Below are 20444 nucleotides of genomic sequence, written 5' to 3' on the forward strand. Positions count from 1 at the left end.
GAGAAGTGATCAGGACATCAGTGTTTTGTGTTTCGTCAGATGATGATGCACTTGTAAAGCACTTGTGGAACAGCTGCAGCATTCTGAAGTTACTGTTTTATGCCTATTTGAGCACGGTACAGTGTGTCACAAGGTACAATGACTGGAGGGAAAATTTTCTGTTTTGCTGCAGATTTTTTGACAGTAAAAAACAGCACTATTGTGAGTGCTCCTGGCTCTTGATAGAGCAGGTTTTCTGAGAAATCAGAATTTTATTTAGTCATTTTTGACTTACAGGGAGTCAGGCACTTTCCTTATCTGATATGGCATCAGGGGGAAGTGAATCTTCAATACTGAACATAAAGAAATTGGAAGGGGCACACAATTATGCATTATGGGCAGAACAGTGTTTGAATGTACTTCTGCTAAAGAAGATTTCTAAGCCCATAAGGGTGAAGGGTGTCAAGCCATCTGGGATGGCAGATGATGAGTGGGAGGAGCTTGATTTGTCCGCAAGGGCTGCTATCATGCTTACTCTCACTGATTCTCTTGTGTTCTATGTTCAGGCTGAAAAGACCTCTTATGGCCTATGGCAGAGGCTAGAAGAGTTGTATGCCCAAAAGAGCTCAGCCAGCAAGGTTTATTGGTTGAAGAAGCTTGTTGACCTTCGCATGAAGGAAGGTACAGCTATGACCTCACACTTGAGTGAGTTCAATGCCATCTTTACACAGCTTATTGCACAAGGATTGAATCTTGATGAGGAGTTCAAGGCTACTTTCTTGTTGTGTACCCTCCCTGAGAGTTGGGACACTTTCAAGACCACCTTGTCAAATTCAAATGTCACTCTTATGTATGCTGATGTGGAGAGCTCTCTCCTTATGGAGGAGATGAGCAGGAAGAATAATGCGGGCAGCAAGTCTTCCAATGCTTGGCAGGTACAGGAAAGAGGTAGGACTCAGCAGAAGGGGAGATCTGCTGGTAAGTCCAAATCCCGCAGTCAGTCCCGTGGCAAAAAGGATATTGAATGCTTTTACTGTGGCAAGAAGGGACATGTGAAGTCTAAGTGCTTCAAGTTTATACGGGATCAGAAAGCCAAGAAGGCTGAGACAAAGGATGCAGGCAGTGGAAGCAAAGGCAAAGGCAAGGCCAAGGCAGATGACTTGGATGCAGTGAATGTTGCAGCAAAGGACAGTGACAGTGACAGACATGATGTTTTATGCTCTTCTGCTGTAATTGCACATACATTGGTTGTTGATGGCCATGACATGCACACCTGGCTCTTGGATTCAGGTGCTTCTTTTCATGTTACTCCTCATAGGGAGTGGTTTACTTCCTACACAGGTACTCATGGAGTTGTTCACCTTGGGAACAACTATGCATGTCAGATTGCAAGGATTGGCAGTATACAGATAGTATTCCCTGATGGACGCATATTTATGCTTGATGGTGTTCGCCATGTGCCGCAAATCAAGAAAAATCTGATTAGCACTGGCTTGTTGGATGACAGTGGTTACCACACCACATTTGGGGATTCCAAATGGGTGATTACTGATGGCCAGGTTGAAGGAGAAGGAGATGGTGAGAGCTAGAGAGAGTGAGAGCTAGAGAGAGTGAGAGAGTCGAAAGCTTGGAAGCTGTAGTTGCAAAATAGAGTGTAAAAGAGTACAACACAAAGTAGTGTTGATAAGGTTTTGTCATAGTGACAAAACCTTAGTAGTCACTAACCATAGTTAGTGAACTAACTGCAGTTAGGGGGAAAAACCTCTAAATGAGGGAAAAGTGCCCCTAACTAACTTATTATATTACATTGGTCACTGCTGAATTATATCTATAATTCCAACACCCCCCTGCAGTGCCAATGTCATGTACAAGGCTGATCAATCACCAAACGGATATAAGTTCAGGGCACTGCGAAATGCCTCGAACTTCTCACGTGGTAGTGCTTTGGTGAAAATATCTGCAACGTTGTCATGTGTGGACACAAAGATCATACTGATCTCTCCTGCATGTAACTTCTCTCTGACGTAGTGATAGTGAACCTCAATGTGCTTCGTGCGAGCATGAAACACTGGATTCTTTGCCACTGCAATGGCACTCTGACTATCAGTGAGAATTGGAGAAGGACCCTCCAAAGACAGATGAAGATCAGCAAATAAACGTCTCAGCCAGACACATTCAACTGTTGCTGTGAAAGCTGCCCTGTACTCAGCTTCACATGATGAGGTAGCCACTGTAGATTGTTTCTTGCTCAGCCATGAAATGCAAGATTTTCCCAAAAAGAAACAATTGCCACTAGTGGACTGCCTAGTGTCATAATCACCAGCCCAATCTGAATCACTGTAGGCATGCATCTGCAAGTCACCCCCCCTGGGAAATAGTAAGCCAAAAGACTTGGTGCCTTGTAAATAACGGAAGATGCGCTTAACTGCCTGCCAATGCATAGTTTTGGGGCTGTGCATGTACCTGCTCACCTGAGATACTGCAAACTGAATATCAGGCCTAGTATTGCAGAGATATATGAGGCATCCAACAGCTTGACTGTAAAGTGTGGCATCAACTGCTTCTCCTGCATCATGCATTGTGAGTTTCAGCCCCGGTTCCATAGGAGTAGATATGGGCTTACACTCTTGCATGTTAAATCTGTCCAAAAGTTTCTGAACATACTTGGACTGAGACATAACAGTGCCACGTCTCTCATGAGAGAACTGGATCCCCAAATAAAAGTGAAGCAGCCCCAAATCTGACATATCAAAGTGGGTCTGCAAATCAGTTTTGAAATCTGCAATTTTGTCGTCATTGGACCCTGTGAGCAGTAAGTCATCAACATAAAGAAGGATGACTAATATTTCCCCCCCATCCATCTTGATGTAGAGGGTGCTCTCAGTAGGACTATTGTGCAGCCCCTTGCTGGTCAAAAAGGCATGTATCTTGGCATACCATGCACGAGGGGCCTGTTTCAGCCCATATAAAGCTTTATTAAGCTTGCAGACTTGAAGTGCATTTGCTGTAATTTCAAAACCCGGAGGTGGTTTGACATACACCTCTTCCAGCAAGTCCCCATTTAAGAAGGCTGTTTTGATGTCCAACTGATGAACATTCCACTCAAAATGTGCAGCCATTGCAATTACTGATCGGATGGTGGTCATCCGGGATGTAGGAGCAAAAGTCTCCTCATAATCTATGCCCTTTTTCTGAGCATAGCCTTTAGCAACTAGCCTGGCTTTATATCTGTCAATGGAGCCATCTGGCTTCCGTTTGACTTTAAATACCCATCGTGTGCCAATAGCATGTTTACCCTGTGGCAAGTCCACAACATCCCAAGTCTGATTTTTTGCAATGGACTGCAACTCATCGTGCATGGCATTCATCCAATGCACATTACCTTGTGCCTCTTCAAATGTGGCAGGCTCCTCTTCATCAAGGAGAGTACCTGCATATGCTGATTCCACTGAATTAGCACCTTCCATGTGCCTTGCTGCACTGCGAGTCCTGCCAGGTAACGGAGCATCAAGTTTACTCTCCCGGAGAGTCTGTAACAGCCAGTTTGGGACTGTTTTTGCTGCATGTATGTCTGCAATTTCTTGCTGTACCACTTGTTCCACTTCCTGTGGAGGAGGCATGACATCCCGTGGCGGAACTGAAGCATTTGAAGGTTGCTGTAAATTCTGATTTGGATCAGAAAAATCAGCAGGGGAACCCAAATCAATGGGTAGCAACCCTTGAAAGACATCTTCTGAAGGTGAAGGCATTTGAAAATCAGCCTGAGTGTAAGCTGAATTTTCAAAAAATATCACATCTCTACTTACAATGATTTTGCGTGTAGCAGGATTGTAGAGACGATACCCCTTGCTTTCTGCACTGTATCCAACAAATATACATTTGATGGCTTTATCTGACAATTTGTGCCTAAATTCAACTGGCACATGTGCATAGGCAAGGCATCCAAAGACTCGGAAGTGATCCACTGAAGGCTTCCTGTCATTCCAGACCTCAAAAGGAGTTTTTGTTTTTAAAGCCTTAGTGGGAGCCCTGTTCAAAATGTAATTGGCACACATCAAACCCTCTAACCAGAATTTATGAGGCATGTGTTTGCTTTTCAGCATACATCTGTCCATCTCCATGAGGGTTCTATTTTTCCTCTCAGCTTTGCCATTTTGCTGAGGGGTCAGCCTGACTGTGAGCTGATGCACAATACCCTTTTGTTTGAGGAAAGCATCAAATTCTGCAGATAGGTATTCCCCACCTCTATCCGTGCGTAATGTCTGTATCTTGAGCCCGGTTTCATTTTCAACCATGGCTGAAAAGTGTTTAAACACTGTGAACACTTCAGATTTCTTTTTCAGCCCATAAACCCAAGTAAAATTGGAGTAGTCATCAATAAATGTGACAAAGTAGAGATGACCACCCAATGAAGGAGTCCTCATGGGACCACAGACATCACTGTGTATAAGCTGCAATTTGCGAACAGCTTTAACTGAACCATCCTTCTTGAAGGGAAATCTATGCATTTTACCTAAAATGCACCCTTCACAGGCATGTGGAGGAGGTATCTCAAGAGGTGGCAATGCATCAACCATTGAAAGTTTCTGAAGTGTCATTAAGCTGTTGTAATGCATGTGGCCATATCTGGCATGCCATAATTCTGCATTTTGCATGGCAACTGTAGGGGTAGAAATTGCCAAAGCATGAGCTGCTCTTTTCTGAAAAATATCAAGCTGAAAAAGCCCACGCAGCAGAGTACCAGATAACATTAAGGCATAGTTAGCTTCCCTGTCCCGGACAGCACATTTGTCATCCTCAAAGATGACCTGAAATCCTTCTCTGTTAAGAGTGGACACTGAAAGGAGATTTTTGGTTATGCCAGGCACATATAAGACATCAGAAAGTCTGAAAATCGAGCCATCAATTGCAGTGAGCTCAACTTCTCCTGTGCCACGTACTGAATATGAGGAGTTGTTGGCACAAGTGACTTTCTTACCAACAGGGGGTGTATGCAAGGAAGTAAAAAGACACTTCCTCGAAGTGATGTGCTTGGATGCACCGCTGTCAAAATACCATGTGTTCAGTGTTTCATCAACACTGAAAGCAGATGCATCTGAGGGAGAGTCAAAACTGCAAGTCAAAAATGCATATGTATCATCACTGCAAGAAGCTGTACTATCCCGAGCATCTGGAACAGCCAACCTAGAATCAGAAATGCAAGATAAAAAGGCATAATCTTGACCAACGAAGTTGGCTGCAGCATCCCCACTGTCAGATGCACAAGGGGCTGAATCTGAAACAGCCATTCCTGAGCTGTTTTTCTTTTCCTTTGCAATCCTTTTCCTGCATTCTGCTATGTGATGACCTGGCTTTTTGCAGTAGTGACAAAAACCCTTCTTTTTGGGCTTGCTTGCATCACTTTTAGCCTTTTGTGAAGGCTGTCCTGACCCACTGGAAGGCTGATTTGCTGCTGTTTTTGCCTGTCCCTTTGTTTTTGATTTGAATTTTGAGAGCATGGCTTGTTCACCTGCACGTGAAGCCAAATTTTTCCTGGTCTGCTCTTCCTGAAGCATAAGTCCTATCAACTCATGAAAAGAAAGAGGATTTGCACCCCCCCTCAAAGATAAATTCAGCGAAGTGTGAAAGCTGAGATAAGACTCAGGAAGAGAATTCAGAGTGGTTGTAATCATCTCTGAATCAGAAATAATTTCATCTATGTTTAACAACTGCTCTCTGAGATCCTGTAGCTTAGTGAGGTGGGCTGACATGGAGTCACCCTCCTCCATATGTGTATTGCTCAACTCTCTTTTTAAAAAAGATACCCTGGCATCATTCCGTGCTGCATACATGCTTTCCAAAATATCCCACGCTGCCCTGGAGGTCTTACACGACCGGATATGCGGAATGATTGATCTTTTCACTGAAAGAGAGATGCAAGACAAGGCTAAGGCATCCCGTGAATCCCATCTCTTTTGCTCAGGAGTATTGACTGTAGCTGCACCAACAACTTGTCCTGCAGCTGCACCATGTGCACGACCTCTTCCACCTCCTTGCTGAGGAGGGGTAGCAGGTGCAATATCTGCTGGTCGGATTTCATTTCCATTGACATAATCCCATAAATTGCGAGAAATCAGAATATTACGTACCATGAAACTCCAGAGGGAGTAGTTGGTACCATCCAATTTGTCTTCCTGTGAAAGACCACCGAACTGAAAATCATTCTGATTTTGATGGGCCATATCTGAAAAAGAGATTGAAGCAGATACAAAGCTGAATTCCCTTACTGGGAATAAAATGCACAACTCCCAAAAACACAGCCAAGCACGGGCTGTATATGCAACTTAGATTTCTGAACTTGAGCTGTCAGAAATCTGTCCAAGCATAAAACACTCTCCAAAATCTGCCAAAAGTGTTCCAAACACTCCAAGAAAGGCAGTATGTACTGAATACTCCAAAAAATGCTCTCCAAACACAAAAGCCCCAATTTGTGGCTAGAAATTGCAGCCAGAAAGGGGTAAAAATGCTAAAAGCCCCAAATCTGCAATTTTAATACAAAAGCCCCAAATTTCAGACAAATCTGCAATTTTGCTCTTGTTTTAGCTTCAAACTTGCCCAATGATTGCAATGTCTGCAATCTGCAAAATGCCCCAAATGTACTTGCAGAATACTTAGCCAAACAATGGCTGTCTGCAAAATTAGCCTGCCAAAGATCACCTGCCAATTCTCTTGTACAAAACCAAGGAGGTACCTGCTGCTGTACTGAAGCAGATTCAGTACAAATTTACTGTACTGAATACAGTACGGAGATGCCGTACAGTTTGTACGGCACTGTACGGCTGGTACGTCGATGACAGGTACGGATGGCGATGTACGGCGCGCAGGTACGGTGAAAAGGTATGTACAACGGCGTACGGTGTACGGCCACGTTGTACGGCACTTCACGGACGACGGTACGGATTTGTACGTCGATGTACGGAAGCTCGGAGCTGTACGGCAGGCGAAATCGTACGGCGTCAGAATTCCGTACAGTCGTACGGACTGTACGGACAGATTGGCGCAGGCTGAGGTTGGAACTAGAGGGAGCAAGGAGCACCAGGCTCTTGGACCTGCTCTGATACCAAATGAAGGAGAAGGAGATGGTGAGAGCTAGAGAGAGTGAGAGCTAGAGAGAGTGAGAGAGTCGAAAGCTTGGAAGCTGTAGTTGCAAAATAGAGTGTAAAAGAGTACAACACAAAGTAGTGTTGATAAGGTTTTGTCATAGTGACAAAACCTTAGTAGTCACTAACCATAGTTAGTGAACTAACTGCAGTTAGGGGGAAAAACCTCTAAATGAGGGAAAAGTGCCCCTAACTAACTTATTATATTACATTGGTCACTGCTGAATTATATCTATAATTCCAACACAAGTTGTAGTGGCTGAGGGTTATAAGAGTGATACCTTGTACCCTCTTTATGTTTCCAATGTAGGTAATCATGTTGTTGCCATAACCGAGCTGCCGAAGGTTTCATTGTGGCATAGCCGGTTGGGACACATGTCCGTTAAAGGAATGCAAGAACTGTCACGTTTGGGTTATCTGCCGTCTCTTTCATTTTCAGATTTGCCTACTTGTGATCATTGCATATTTGGCAAGCATTCTATGACTCCTCATAAGAGGAGAACTCCCCAGAATAGAGCACCGCTTGATCTAGTGCACACTGATTTGTGTGAGATGCCACAGCTATCACTAGGGCGTGCAAAGTATTTCATTACTTTTATTGATGATGCCACACGCAAAGTGTGGGTCTATTTCTTGAAGCATAAGAGCGATGCCTTAGATGCTTTCAAGAAGTTTGTCGCTCAGGTTGAGAATCGGACAGGACGCAGGCTGAAATGCCTCAGATCCGATAATGGGGGTGAGTATGTGTCACATGCTTTTGTACAGTTTTGCGAAGCTAAGGGCATTAAACAGGAACTCACAGCCCCTCATAATGCATCTCAAAATGGTGTGAGTGAGCGGATGAATCGAACTATTCAGGAGAAAGTTCGATGTATGTTGTCTTATGCTGCATTGCCCCATGGCTTTTGGGCAGAAGCCGTGCAAACAGCAGTTCACCTAATTAACAGGTCGCCGAACAAGGCTTTGGAGTTGAAAGTGCCAGAGGAGGTGTGGTCTGGCAAGCCACCTTCATATAAGCACTTACGTGTGTTTGGCTGCGAGTGCTTTGCTCATGTACGCAAAGAACTGCGCACCAAACTGGAACCAAAGTCTTTCAGATGCATCTTCATGGGTTACGGTGACGAAGGTGAAATGGGGTACAGGTTATGGGATCCCGTCAAACGAAAAATTATACGCAGCAATGACGTCATCTTTAAAGAGGATAGTGTACACAAGGAACCCGTGCAACCTGTGGAATACAGAAGGGTTGTTTATGATGATGTCGGACAGCAAAGAATGCCCATTAATATGCAGCAGCAGGCTGCTGTAAATAACCCTGCTCAAGAGTGTATACAGGCTGAAAATCAGCCAGACAATTTTGCCAATGATGCACCACTGGATATGCCAGCAGATGGTGCTGTAGAACAGCCAAATATGGTGGTACAGCCACCCGTCATGCATGACGAACAGGCTGGACAGCAGCCTAATCCGGAACATTTTGTTAGGAGGAGCACCCATGTACAACGGCCTCCTGACAGGTTTGTTCCAGGAGCCAATAATGTGGCTGATTTTATCATGCTAATAGATTGTGGTGAGCCTTCCATCTTCAGGGAAGCTATGGGAAGAACAGAGAAAAGGAAGTGGGAGAAAGCCATGCAGTCAGAAATGGACTCCCTACTTCAAAATGATACATGGGACTTGGTGCAGCTACCTGCAGGCAGAAAAGTTTTGCCATGCAAGTGGGTTTACAAAGTCAAAGTGGATTCAAATGCTTTACCGAGGTATAAGGCCAGATTGGTTGCCAAGGGATTTAAGCAGGAGAAGGGCATTGACTTTGATGAAATTTTTTCCCCTGTAGTCAAGATGACTACTTTGAGAGCAGTGTTAGCTCTTGTTGCTCATGAGGACATGGATTTATGTCAGATGGATGTGAAGACTACTTTTCTTCACGGAGATCTCCATGATGAGATCTACATGAGTCAGCCAGAGGGATATGCTGTTAAAGGGAAAGAGCAGCTTGTGTGTAAGCTCAAGAGGAGCTTGTATGGACTCAAGCAGGCGCCAAGAGAATGGTACAAGAAGTTTGATGCCTTCATGCAGTCCCAAGGGTATCATAGGTGTGAGACCGATCACTGCTTGTACACCAAACACGCAAAGGATGGCAGTTTGATGCTACTCATTCTATATGTGGATGACATGCTGATTGCCAGCAAATCTCAGCAGGAGATTAGTGCTTTGAAGAAGCAACTGCATAAGTCTTTTGACATGAAAGACTTGAGTGATGCAAACCATATTCTTGGTATGCGGATTATTCGTGACAGGTCCAAGGGACTTTTGTTTCTGTCACTGAAGGAGTACATTGACAAAGTACTGCAGAGGTTTAAAATGGAGGGGGGGGAGTCTATTAGTACCCCGTTGCCTCCTCATTTAAAACTCAGCAGTAAGGACAGCCCCAGATCAGATGATGATAAGGCTGAGATGGCCAAGGTTCCGTATGCATCTGCAGTTGGTTCTTTGATGTATGCCATGGTTGCCACTCGTCCGGATATTGCTTTTGCGGTGGGAGTCATCAGCAGGTATATGGCAAATCCACGCAAGCGGCACTGGGAAGCAGTGAAAGGCGTCTTGAGGTATCTCAAGGGTACCAAAGACTTGTGCATATGCTGTGGTAGGCAGGATGCATTGGTGCATGGTTTTACAGATTCAGACTATGCAGGAAATGCAGATAACCGGAAGTCTACTACCGGTTATATTTTTACATTTGCAGGAGGTGCTATATCATGGGTGTCTCGGTTGCAGAAATGCATTGCTCTGTCAACCACTGAAGCTGAATATGTTGCAGCCACTGAGGCTTGCAAGGAAGCAATATGACTTACTCAGCTGGTGGGAGATTTGGGCATTACAGGAGATATGCCAGTTTTGCATTGTGATAGTCAGAGTGCTATCATGTTGGCAAAGAATCCGGTCTTTCATCAGAAGACCAAGCACATAGATGTGAAATACCATTTCATCAAGGAGGTACTGGAAGACAAGCGGCTTGAGCTTGTGAAGGTGCATACTGATGATAATCCTGCAGATTTGCTCACTAAGAGCTTGCCTACAGAGCGGTTTGCACATTGTCGCCACATCATGGGATTAGGATGAGACCATTCTTATTTTATGGTCTTGTATACAGTAACTGTATATTGCTGTAATTTTTATTCTTTTCTCCCCTTTAGGCACATTGGCCTTTAGGTGGGAGGTTGTTGGGGTAAAGGCACATTGCCACCCTTTAGACCCCTATGACTGTCTTAAGACAGTCATAGGGTGAATACCTAATCCTAATAAAACTCTTGAGTTTGTGGTGTGGCTCAACACTTTTACACACCCACACTTCTTGTGTCTCCCTCTCTGTCTCCATTGTTCCACTCCCTCTCCCTTTCCCTCACAAGCCCTGCCTACTAGAGAGAGTTTGGACGAGCTCCAATAGAAGAGCTTGCACCGCACACTCACACCGGGCCTATCTGTTGCCCTCCTGAAATATATATGCCCATCTGGCACCCCGAGATACCGCATTGTCTAACCCTCGGAATCTATCCAAAACCAAGGGCTGCCCTCCAATCTCAAATCTCTTGAACCTCCTCAGTGGCTGTAAGGAAGCCCACTGATTTTGCCGAGTTGATCCTGGCACCCAAAGCGTCGCAATATGTAGCCAGAGCCCTCCTAACCCCTCACGCCAAGCAGGAGCTCGAAGGTCATAAAGAAGAGAAGGGGGGGGGGGGGTCTTCTCCCTTTCCTAACCCCTAGCCCAATTTCAGTCAGGGGTAATTCTAGATATGGCCAGTATGGAATGGCCAAGCCTTTCTTCTTCATCTTCAAAATCCCCAACAACCAAGAAGACTCAATATGCTACAGTGGCAGACATGACACCCTCTCCATATGTAGAACGGATCCATTATTAGGCAAAAAACCCTATGAATCGACCCATTGAGCACCATGAGCAGATTTTTTATCTCCAGCAAAGGGTAAGAGAGTTGATGATTCAACTAGCAAACGTGATAGCTAGACTTGAGGTCACCTGAGAAGCGACAGTGATTGATGAGCTTGTGCAATCTTGTAAGGCCCCTCCCCCTACCACTCAACTAGTCTCTACAGTTAAAGACCTAGTTCATACTGAAGTACAAACAATTAAGAAGGAAGTGCCATGAAGATTGATACAAAGGCCAAGTAGAGCTGATATTCAAGAAGAGATCAAGGAATGTAGCGGGAGATAGACTATCCTCACTCTCTCTCCTACTCAATACTAACTGCAACTGCAAGATAATGTACTCAATACACAAAGTGATACTGTGGTCGTGAGTGAGAGAATCAAAGGGAGAGAAATGTAGTGGAACTTCGGAGAGGAACATATAACTGAAATGTATGAATGCCCAAAGGACTCAATACAATTGTATAGAGGGGCTGAAACCCTCATTGCAAAACTATAGAGAAACTAGACTACCTAGAGAAGGTGAATCCCCACTAGATTCTTGTAGAGGCTGAGGCACCCTGCTGGACTGCTGAGGGAAGGCCTAACTGCTGCTGAACTAAAGCTGTAAGGCCCAAATGTGGGATGTAGCATGAAGGCCAAGGGGGCTGCTTTCATAAGCCCCCCTGGCCCTAAAACTGACCGACCAGCAGCTTCCTGCCACCGACCAGGCTGCTGCTTGTTGTACAGACTGCTACGCTGGCGCTGTATGGAAAGCTTACTTGTGTGGCAGTCCACATGGCAGCCAGTTGACACGGCTACTTGCGTGGCAGTCCATGTGGCTGCTGCATGCTCACTGGACAGCCCATATGCCAGTGCAGCATGCCATAGGCTGAGGATGCCCGTGACATCCCCTTCTGCTGAAACTCGAACCAGTATATAAAAGTGGCCTCCCGTCAAGCTGATGGAGGTGACTAGCTATGGTATACCTGGCTGCTAAATCTTGATCTGGATACCTGGTTCATGAATCCAGAAATGTTTGCTAAGCTCATGAATCCTGTGTTAGAAAATGGAGTCAAGTTGAGTCAGTTTTGGTTTGTTCTAATGAAGCCTAGTGTGAGTTTTAGACTAGTGTGTCCTATAGATGCCACGTGTCACATTGGGAGTTATCCCATATGCATTGATACTCATATGTTTGTGTGTGTTCTATATAAGAGCTGTACTTTTCACTTGTCACATGAATCAAGTATCAAGCCTACAAGCTCTTTGGTGTGAGTACTTTCATTTTGTTCATTGCTCTTGCTATTTCATTTCCATTTCATTATGTCTCTCTTTGAGTATCATTATCTCTCTCCCTAACCTACCCTCTCTCTCTTCTCCCTCTCCACCATGCACCTTCATGTGGTATCAGAGCCTCCTTTCCTACCTTCCCCTTCTCCATGCTCAATCTAGAGGATGAGGGAGCCCGCAAATGGAAGCCATCCTCTCCTCCATGATTGAGCTCCCTTCCACTCCTTTCTTCCCATCTTGTTCTCTTCTCACACTTAGCCTCTCCAATGAGCTGCTCTTCTTCAACAAATTCAAGCTTGGAGCTGCTACCATTGGTGTAGCTGCTGGTCTTAGAGCTCTTCATCGTGAAAACTTCACTCTAAACCCCTTTTTCACCAAGTTCGTGGCCTCTCTACCAGCCGCCACACTGTTTTGGATGATTTAGGGTTTGGTTGAGGTCGTTTTTCAGCTACCGCCTTTACCTCTACAGTCACCCACCTATATTGCTGCTATACAACACTCTGAACAGCAAATCCAGTGCTGAAATCTGAGGAAAACAGTCAAAACTGTGTTTTTTGACCTAAAAGTCGAGTTTTGAAATTTCAGGTTGGATACTCATTATTTTTTGGGACTTTCATGATCAAAGGGCTCTTGAGTGTTGCTAGGACACTTTCCTACAACAAGTCTAAAATTTTAAAAACCCTAATTTTTTACCAAAACCCTAATTCAGGGCTGACTTTAGCAGTCTTTTGGCATAATTGAAGCCTCTGACATGTAAATTTTTTGGGGATTTCCCAAAATTGATGTAATCTCATTACTATTTGATACATTCATTTGGGCATCTTGCCTCCTTTTGAGCATAATTGCTCAAATTTGAGGCTCTACTCCGATCTTAGTGACTTACATTGCGACATTTTGAGAGTCATCATGTGATTGCTCCTTGTAGCTACTCCCATGGCTGACATCGATATATCATTCAAGGCATTCTCGCCATATTCTTCACCAACATACTTCTTCGGATCAGGATGTGCACTCTTATATGCAACAGCTACTTGCGGGTTCTCTGTCCTTGCTATGCATAAAATGAATGAAATATATTTTTATTTTCTATGATTAAGGTCAATAAAGGTTCTCTACCTTGAGAAGTCAATAAAGGTTCTCTACCTTTCCTCCATGAGGGGTGTTAGGAAATGGGACGAGTCAATTTTGGTTAGTTCTAGTGAGTCCTAGTGTGAGTTTAAGTCTAGTGTGTCCTATGGATGCCACGTATCACACTGGGAGTTATCCCATATGCATTGACACTCATATGTGCGTGTGTGGCTCTATATAAGAGCTGTACTTGTCACTTGTCACATGAATCAAGTATCAAGTCTACAAGCTCTTTGGTCTACATGTGAGTACTTTCATTTTGTTCATTGCTCTTGCTATTTCATTTCCATTTCATTATGTCTCTCTTTGAGTATCATTCTCTCTCTCCCCAACCTACCCTCTCTCTCTCTCCCCCTCTCCACCATGCACCTTCATCCTGATCTGCAGTACTGAATTCCTAGATCTGGTGCTAGCTTCTGTAAGGATAGCTGTTGTGGGTTAATACTCCAGGATGATGCTCCATGTGGTTTTCATCGATGCATATAGATGATAGGGACGAAGGAAGACCGCCCTTGTTGTAACCATGTTGCCTGCTGTAAGACTGTATCCTGTTGGGTTTTTCTCAATTTACAGGTCACACGAGGTGCCGGGCTGGAGAGGTGGCGCCAAGCAGCAGCAAAGCTGCAGGAGATAGCAGCCGGGCTGCTACTCGTGCCTAGGAGTTGACGTAGAGCAGGCGAGGCTCAAGAGAAGGTGCGGAAGCTCCAACGGGCAGCTGGCAAAGACCCCTAGCGGGGAAGTGTCCCGGGCTGGAACAGTACGACACCACAACCCGTACAATCGCTGTGGCAGCAGAGGTGCAAAGGGAGGGGCTGCGGGATTACTGCGCCCCTACCCTGTAGTCCACGACGGGCAGCAAGGTATTAGGCCGAAGAAGGGCGGGGAGCACGAGGGAGAGGGGGGGAGGGGGGACTTCTCCGACAATCTGCCAAGCTGCAAGGGACCAAGGTATGGATAGCCGAGGAACTCACACGAGCCCAATTGAAGAATAAGGCAACGGAATTAGCCAAGGTCAAGGCTGCTAGGAAAGAAGGAAAATGGGCAGTATAGCATGAAGGTATAGGACTCATCAAAGAATTTAAATCAAAATCAAAACCAAAAGACTCTCAATCTTAAACTGATGTATGGCCGATTATATTTTCAGATACTATGTAGGCACTCTAAATACCGGAGTTTCGCACTCCTTGGGAGTTGCTATAGGCCCTCCCTACTAGATGGGTTTTTTGCTGTCCCATAGACCTCTTGGTCTCCTCTGGACATTAATAGACTTTCTTTCTTTCTCTATATGCATGTACACATTAAGGAAAGAATTGTGAGAAAAAGTAACAATGTGTGGTTTCTGGTATGTTTTCATTGTCTTCTGCTGTCAGGGAGCGTGGGCTGTAGCAAGCAACCTCTTCTAGGGTCTAAGACCATTTCCACTTCACCAAAATGTGTTGACATAGTAGGATCGATGACGCACTTGTGAGCCCCAAGATGAGGGGGAGAAGGCAGATTGACACCTTGCATAGGCATGGGTGTAGAATAGGTGTCAAGTTGGCATATACTGTAGATGCCACATGGACCCATATGGCTGGTTTGTGGGCTGCCATGTGGGCAGCAACCAGGCTGCCACACAGGCAGCAACAGTTATCCCTTTTAGGGTATTTTTAAGACCATCACATGGGCTACCTAAGCCAGCAACTGGGAGTGGCCCTGGTTTAGGGCAAATCTGCAGGCTGGAAGATTCCCTGGAACGGGCAGATGGGCTGGGACTAGGCACAGCAATAGGTGCAGGCAGCAAGCCCTTATATAGGGCAGATAAACAGCTTGTAGTCAGCAGTCTGCAGACTGTGAGGTCGACAGTCTGTAGAGATTCTGGTCAACTGGGCCAGATCTAGTCAGCCAGATCTCGGCCCCAGTCGGCTGTTACAGCAGTGCCTTGTGCCATATAAAAGGCCCCCCCTTCAGGGGGCATTCCACACTTAATTGCACCAGGCCCTAGGCATCAGCCAAGCCAGGTCCAAGGCATTCCAGAGTGCATCCCACCACACTGTTGGAGAGCATCTGAGCATGCACAGGAGCGAGCAGCAAGGGCTCCCATGAGCAGCTACTGAAGTCTGAAAGACACGCAACTGTCTGAGAGAGAGCTCTACAACAGTAGGTGCAGCAAGCAGTGCACAAAGTAGTGCCAAACTTAGCTGTACCAGACAGCAAGTTGTTGTATACTGTTGGGCGAGTTCTTGTACTAGATATTCTCTACCTATACATGAGTTTTTGGCATGTACTACTGTGTGGTATCTTGTCACGTCTTAAGTGTCCTTTACTAGTGCGACATTGCTGAAGTGTGATAAAGTGATTGCATATCTTCTGCATTAGGATGGCTTGTGTTCCTAATTGGTGCTTGATGCAAGGTCATGGATCTTCTACATGGTGTCTTTGGTCTAGGGACACATACCTAGAGGTGTGTTTTCCAACAAAATGGAGACTTAGAGGTCAAATCAGCACCTTCCATCCCGCAGGCCTCAGTACAAAAAATGGTGTTGTTTATTACATGACCAAAACGATTGGAAGCCCGTTAAAAAAAACCGTCAGGGACCAAAAAAGGACCTGTGGCTGCAGGAATGTTTTATGCTTTGTTCTTCGGTACATATTTTAAGCCGTGCCAGCATGTTTTAGTGTATCTTTTTTATTTTGGTCCAAACATCACCCATTTCATCTTAAAGGAATTCAAAGTTTAGAGCTCGTGTGCATGCCAGCTTTAAAGGAAGGATAACCTGAAATGCATCCATATGGATGCTCTTCTACTTGTGTAAGATTACGGGAAGCAAAACAAAATACATCCACATATTTCTAAGAATGCCCATAAAACAGTACTCTACAATTTTCAGACCTTATAATCTGAACATTATAGGCAACCCATTTTCAACCTGTGAGCTGGTGTCATCGCCGTCGCAGGATTCTGTTAAAAGAGAAAGCAATGCTGGCAGGTGCTTCTGCACATAGGCTAGCCGATGAGCCTCCTCGTCTGCTTGGGAGGGTATGCTCCTTCGGCTCGTTCTCACCTGCACAACGTAGAAAATGGTTGATTACAGACTCCAATTCACGTGCTGAAGAAGGTTTGGGGATTTCAGATGTAGAAGTTGCCTAGAAACATGTTATCATTGTCGCACCGGAATGTACATTTCATAGAAACTATGAATGTGAACAATAGTAGTCTGCGAGGACACGTTGATGTTTGATACTGAGGAGTCTTTTAATAAGAGAGTTCGATATATTGCCAAATTTTTAAATTTCCTTCTGGATTTCCGGAAAAAATAGGGCCACTGAGTATAACTACCCCATTCTGTGCGTAGCCTATGGGGTGCACGGCTCTAGGTGCAAAACAGTAGGTGAGGTGTACAAGATGAATAATAGAGGCATCTGCAGAGACTTTCCAGTAGCCCAGAAGTCCTGCACTTATCCGTGGAGGACACTTGAAAGTAAGGAGTTATTCAATTTCAAAGCCCCACCTACAACCTTCTTGCCTCGACAAGGACCGTTACAATTACACAAATGCTCGATCACAGTATCGCCTGCCTTCCTACTCAGAAGAGAAGACGGACTCACTCACTTGAAGTGGCGATAAGGTGGACAGCACTCCGTCGAATGCTGAAGAGGACGGCCATACATCGGCCACTGAGGCGGCATCCTTATGTGAACGGAGGGGGGGTTTTTTATAGTTCTGAACGTACAGGAATAAAATCAGGTCGTCAACGTTTGCACCCACCAAATCAATGTCGGCAGCTGCAGCACGACAGAGGGGATCCGTCTCCGGTCCGTAGTCGGGTAAAACGAGAGCCAAGGTTTGTAGCACAAGCTGGGCGTGATCGTCGGAGAGGTGGATGCTTTGCGTAATACCTGCAGAATTGACACGTCCAGTGAAGGCGGATCGTTCCGGACTGGGCAGCTCCGTCAAGTCGTTGCGGTGCAAATGAGCATTGGAGTGGGCGAGAAGGGTGTGTCGCAGAGCTCGCAGAGAGGAGGGGGAATCGGAGAAGATGAGGCTGGGAAGAGGAAGGAGGCCATATTCGAAAGGCTCCCGTCGGACGTGAAGGGAAGGCAGGCGATCAGCTGGTGTTGCCGTGCTACAACATCCTACACCAACATTCATCTTTTTGGATCGAAACAATTCGTCATCCACAGCCAGGAGAGCCAGCCAGCCAGCAAGCAAGCAATCGATCAATCGATCGATCGTTCAATCAATCAAGCAAGCAAGGTGTGAGTTGATGGATGATATTCGCAACAACCTAAGGCGAGAATTGCAGCATTGCCAGGGAGGAAGCTTGTTGATGCCTGCCTCATCAGAACAAGAGCAAAGACACCAACATAGCAATGCCCAATGCTATGTGCCAATTTGAATGTGCCAGAATCAATCTCTCTTCTTTTTGTGTGTATGTGTGTGTGTGTGTGTATGTGTGTGTGTGAGGGACTAGTTTCAACCAAAAAAAATTCTCTCTGTGAGACTAAATAAAAATATTATAGTACGATTCACAACACATTAAATTTTTATTGAAGAGAAAACCCCCGCCGAAGCACTTGTGCAGAGGTCGGGGTGACAAAATTAATAGGACCCCATATCACTTCTTGCCTTTATTATTTTAGGTGGGCGGGCGAGCGACTCACCAGTGCGTAACGAGCCTAAGTGCATGGGCATCTCTACCATCGGGTCTTTGGTGATCCCTGTCTTGCTAAATACCACTTCTTCCAAGCATCTCTACGACAATCATTCTACGATTGTCTACATGCAAAAGATCTAAGATTATCATGCCTTCTTGTCATATAATGAAATGTTTTGCTCCTTGTAACTGTAGGATCACATAGGAAGCACCACATGGCTCAAAAAACACGCTGGGTGCAGGGTCCCCAAGTCCTGTCCCATAGCCACATGTGAAAGCTCCACAACCTCCCCAAAAAGCCCCAGTAAGGGATGTCTATGGAGGGCTAGAAGGTCACATATATCCAATGTTCCACAAGGGCATAAGCGCTTATGGGATGCACCCTCCCCATGTCCACGTGTTAGCAGCACGGGCCTTCCCCGTTTTCTCTTAGAATTCCATGGACTACTTAACCCAGTAGTAACTCGATGTCCCTCTCTTTGGGATTGTTTCTTGTAATATAATCATATATGGATTTCACCCCCCCAAACAAAAAGTGTGAGTGCGTGCACACATTAGGGGGTGTGAGTGTGTGTTTAGGGGGGACAGTTTTGCATAGTGGCCTTTCCTATCTTAAGCCCGACAAGAAAAGGCCTTCCTACTGCCTTTTTCAAGCATCATCATCAACCAGGAGGGAGAGGACACCTCCACACATAACATGCATTTATAGGTATAGGGATCAATGGTGGGTGTTGACTCACACACAATTAATGGGCTATAGAGAATGGTAGACATGATAAAGGGCTTGGAATCAAACTCCATGTTTGACATCAACCCATTGGCAACAAGTGCTATTGAATGTTGATCGAGCAAGCACATGATTAAAGGCTTGGAATGGACTTTCATACTAGGAAGTCAACCTATCCAACAATTCTATTTACTATTAGGTGACCAACAATGATGGCGTTCTCTCTCTCTATAACCTCCAAGAATCTTTACCCTCCCTTATGGGATTAGCCAATGAGACATGCCATGGAACCGACTTGATCATTATGCTCACGAACAGTGACAACATTGTTCCACCTACTTTGTGCACTACAGGTTCATGAGGTTGAAGCAAACCTCACCATCACCCACTAATCTCATGTGGACATTCCATGCCCTCCAAGACATCTATACTCACAATGGTGGGGCCATACATCATATTCTCATGTTGTACAACACATGATGCCCATTACTTGCTTCCATGGATTTGAACCCTCACATGGAAGATGCATCTCTTATCTATACCACCTTCTCCCTTTCCCTACCTACCTTACCTCCCCATCTACTTTACATCTCACAATTCCTTCCCCCCCCATTTTCACGTCCCTCACCCTCATCCTTTGCACCCTTCACGTCCCCCACCCTCATCCTTTCCCCATCCTTTGTGCCATTTCTCCAATGCAAGCAAACCACCTATCTTTTAATGTGAGCATGGCTCTATATGTGTGTGGCCCCCAATATAACCACAGTGAAAAAATTCATGACCAATCATTAGGCAAGTGCTACACTAGTTTTAATCACTAATAAAAGATAGAATCTCCTCTACATCAAACTAGATTTATCAATTTATATCATTTCATGTAAAGACTCTCAAGTAGGGAATCCAAGAGAAGACCATCCCCTGTCTGCCATCCACGGAGCATATCAATAGAGCATATAAAGTAGCTCGGGCAAAATACTCTTTTGGGTAAACAGTTATCCAGAGACATGAAACAAGTAAATCTAGGACCCATAATTTGAAAAGTAAAACAAAGTATTCCCGTAATCCAAAACAATGATTTTGGCATCGGGGGGCCAAAGTCTAAAGCTACTCAAACCGAAACTAGTGAACCCACTGGTGATCTGTATCAGGTGAATAAATGTGAGACTCATAACAAATAAGCCCAAATTATAAAGCTCAACCAAGCTAAATAAATAAAGGCATAACGTACCCCATCATTTCTTTTTTAATATTATCGCGAAGTAAAACATTATATGGGATGGTATTAGGCAAACATAATCTTATGTTCATCATCATAAGTGCAATGATCTAGTGGTTTTAACAAAGCATTATTCTAGGTGCACAAGTTAATCCAAAACATTAAACAAGTTACTTTCCAACCTAGAGCTTGGAATCCAAAATACATGACACCCAAATAGGAAACAAGTAATCCCTTACCCCCAAGACATGTGAACATGATATTCAAACCTTGAAACTTTGAGCAAGAAAACACAAAATAGAGTGGATCCAACACTCATAATCCAAATTATAGACCTCGACCAAGTACACCCAGCACCGTGAGGCTAAGTAACTAAAGACACCATAAATGAGATTTAAGGGAT

At 44.9% G+C, this 20444-nt stretch overlaps 1 protein-coding gene across 8 annotated transcripts in view; it reads right to left on the reverse strand.

The window, feature by feature from the left end:
* LOC147890665 (uncharacterized) overlaps positions 1-17847 on the reverse strand; it is a 120422-nt gene extending 102575 nt beyond the window's left edge. For 7 of the 8 annotated variants that reach the window (XR_015542761.1, XR_015542760.1, XR_015542762.1 and 4 more), the window contains exons 1-2: positions 17054-17847; positions 16371-16505 (exon numbers count right to left, since the gene is read on the reverse strand). Coding sequence is in view for 4 of the 8 variants with exons in the window: in XM_087390803.1 (XP_087246929.1) it covers positions 16371-16505; positions 17054-17593 (675 nt within the window). In the remaining 4 variants the exon portion in view is untranslated. The remainder of the gene's footprint in view (positions 1-16370; positions 16506-17053) is intronic. The other variant, XM_087390801.1, reaches the window with a different exon arrangement.
* Between the last annotated feature and the right edge of the window lie 2597 nt (positions 17848-20444).

Source organism: Dipteris shenzhenensis, chromosome 19, assembly GCF_047967505.1.
Source record: "Dipteris shenzhenensis isolate YYH24624 ecotype China chromosome 19, Dip_SZ_1.0, whole genome shotgun sequence".
NCBI lineage: Eukaryota > Viridiplantae > Streptophyta > Polypodiopsida > Gleicheniales > Dipteridaceae > Dipteris > Dipteris shenzhenensis.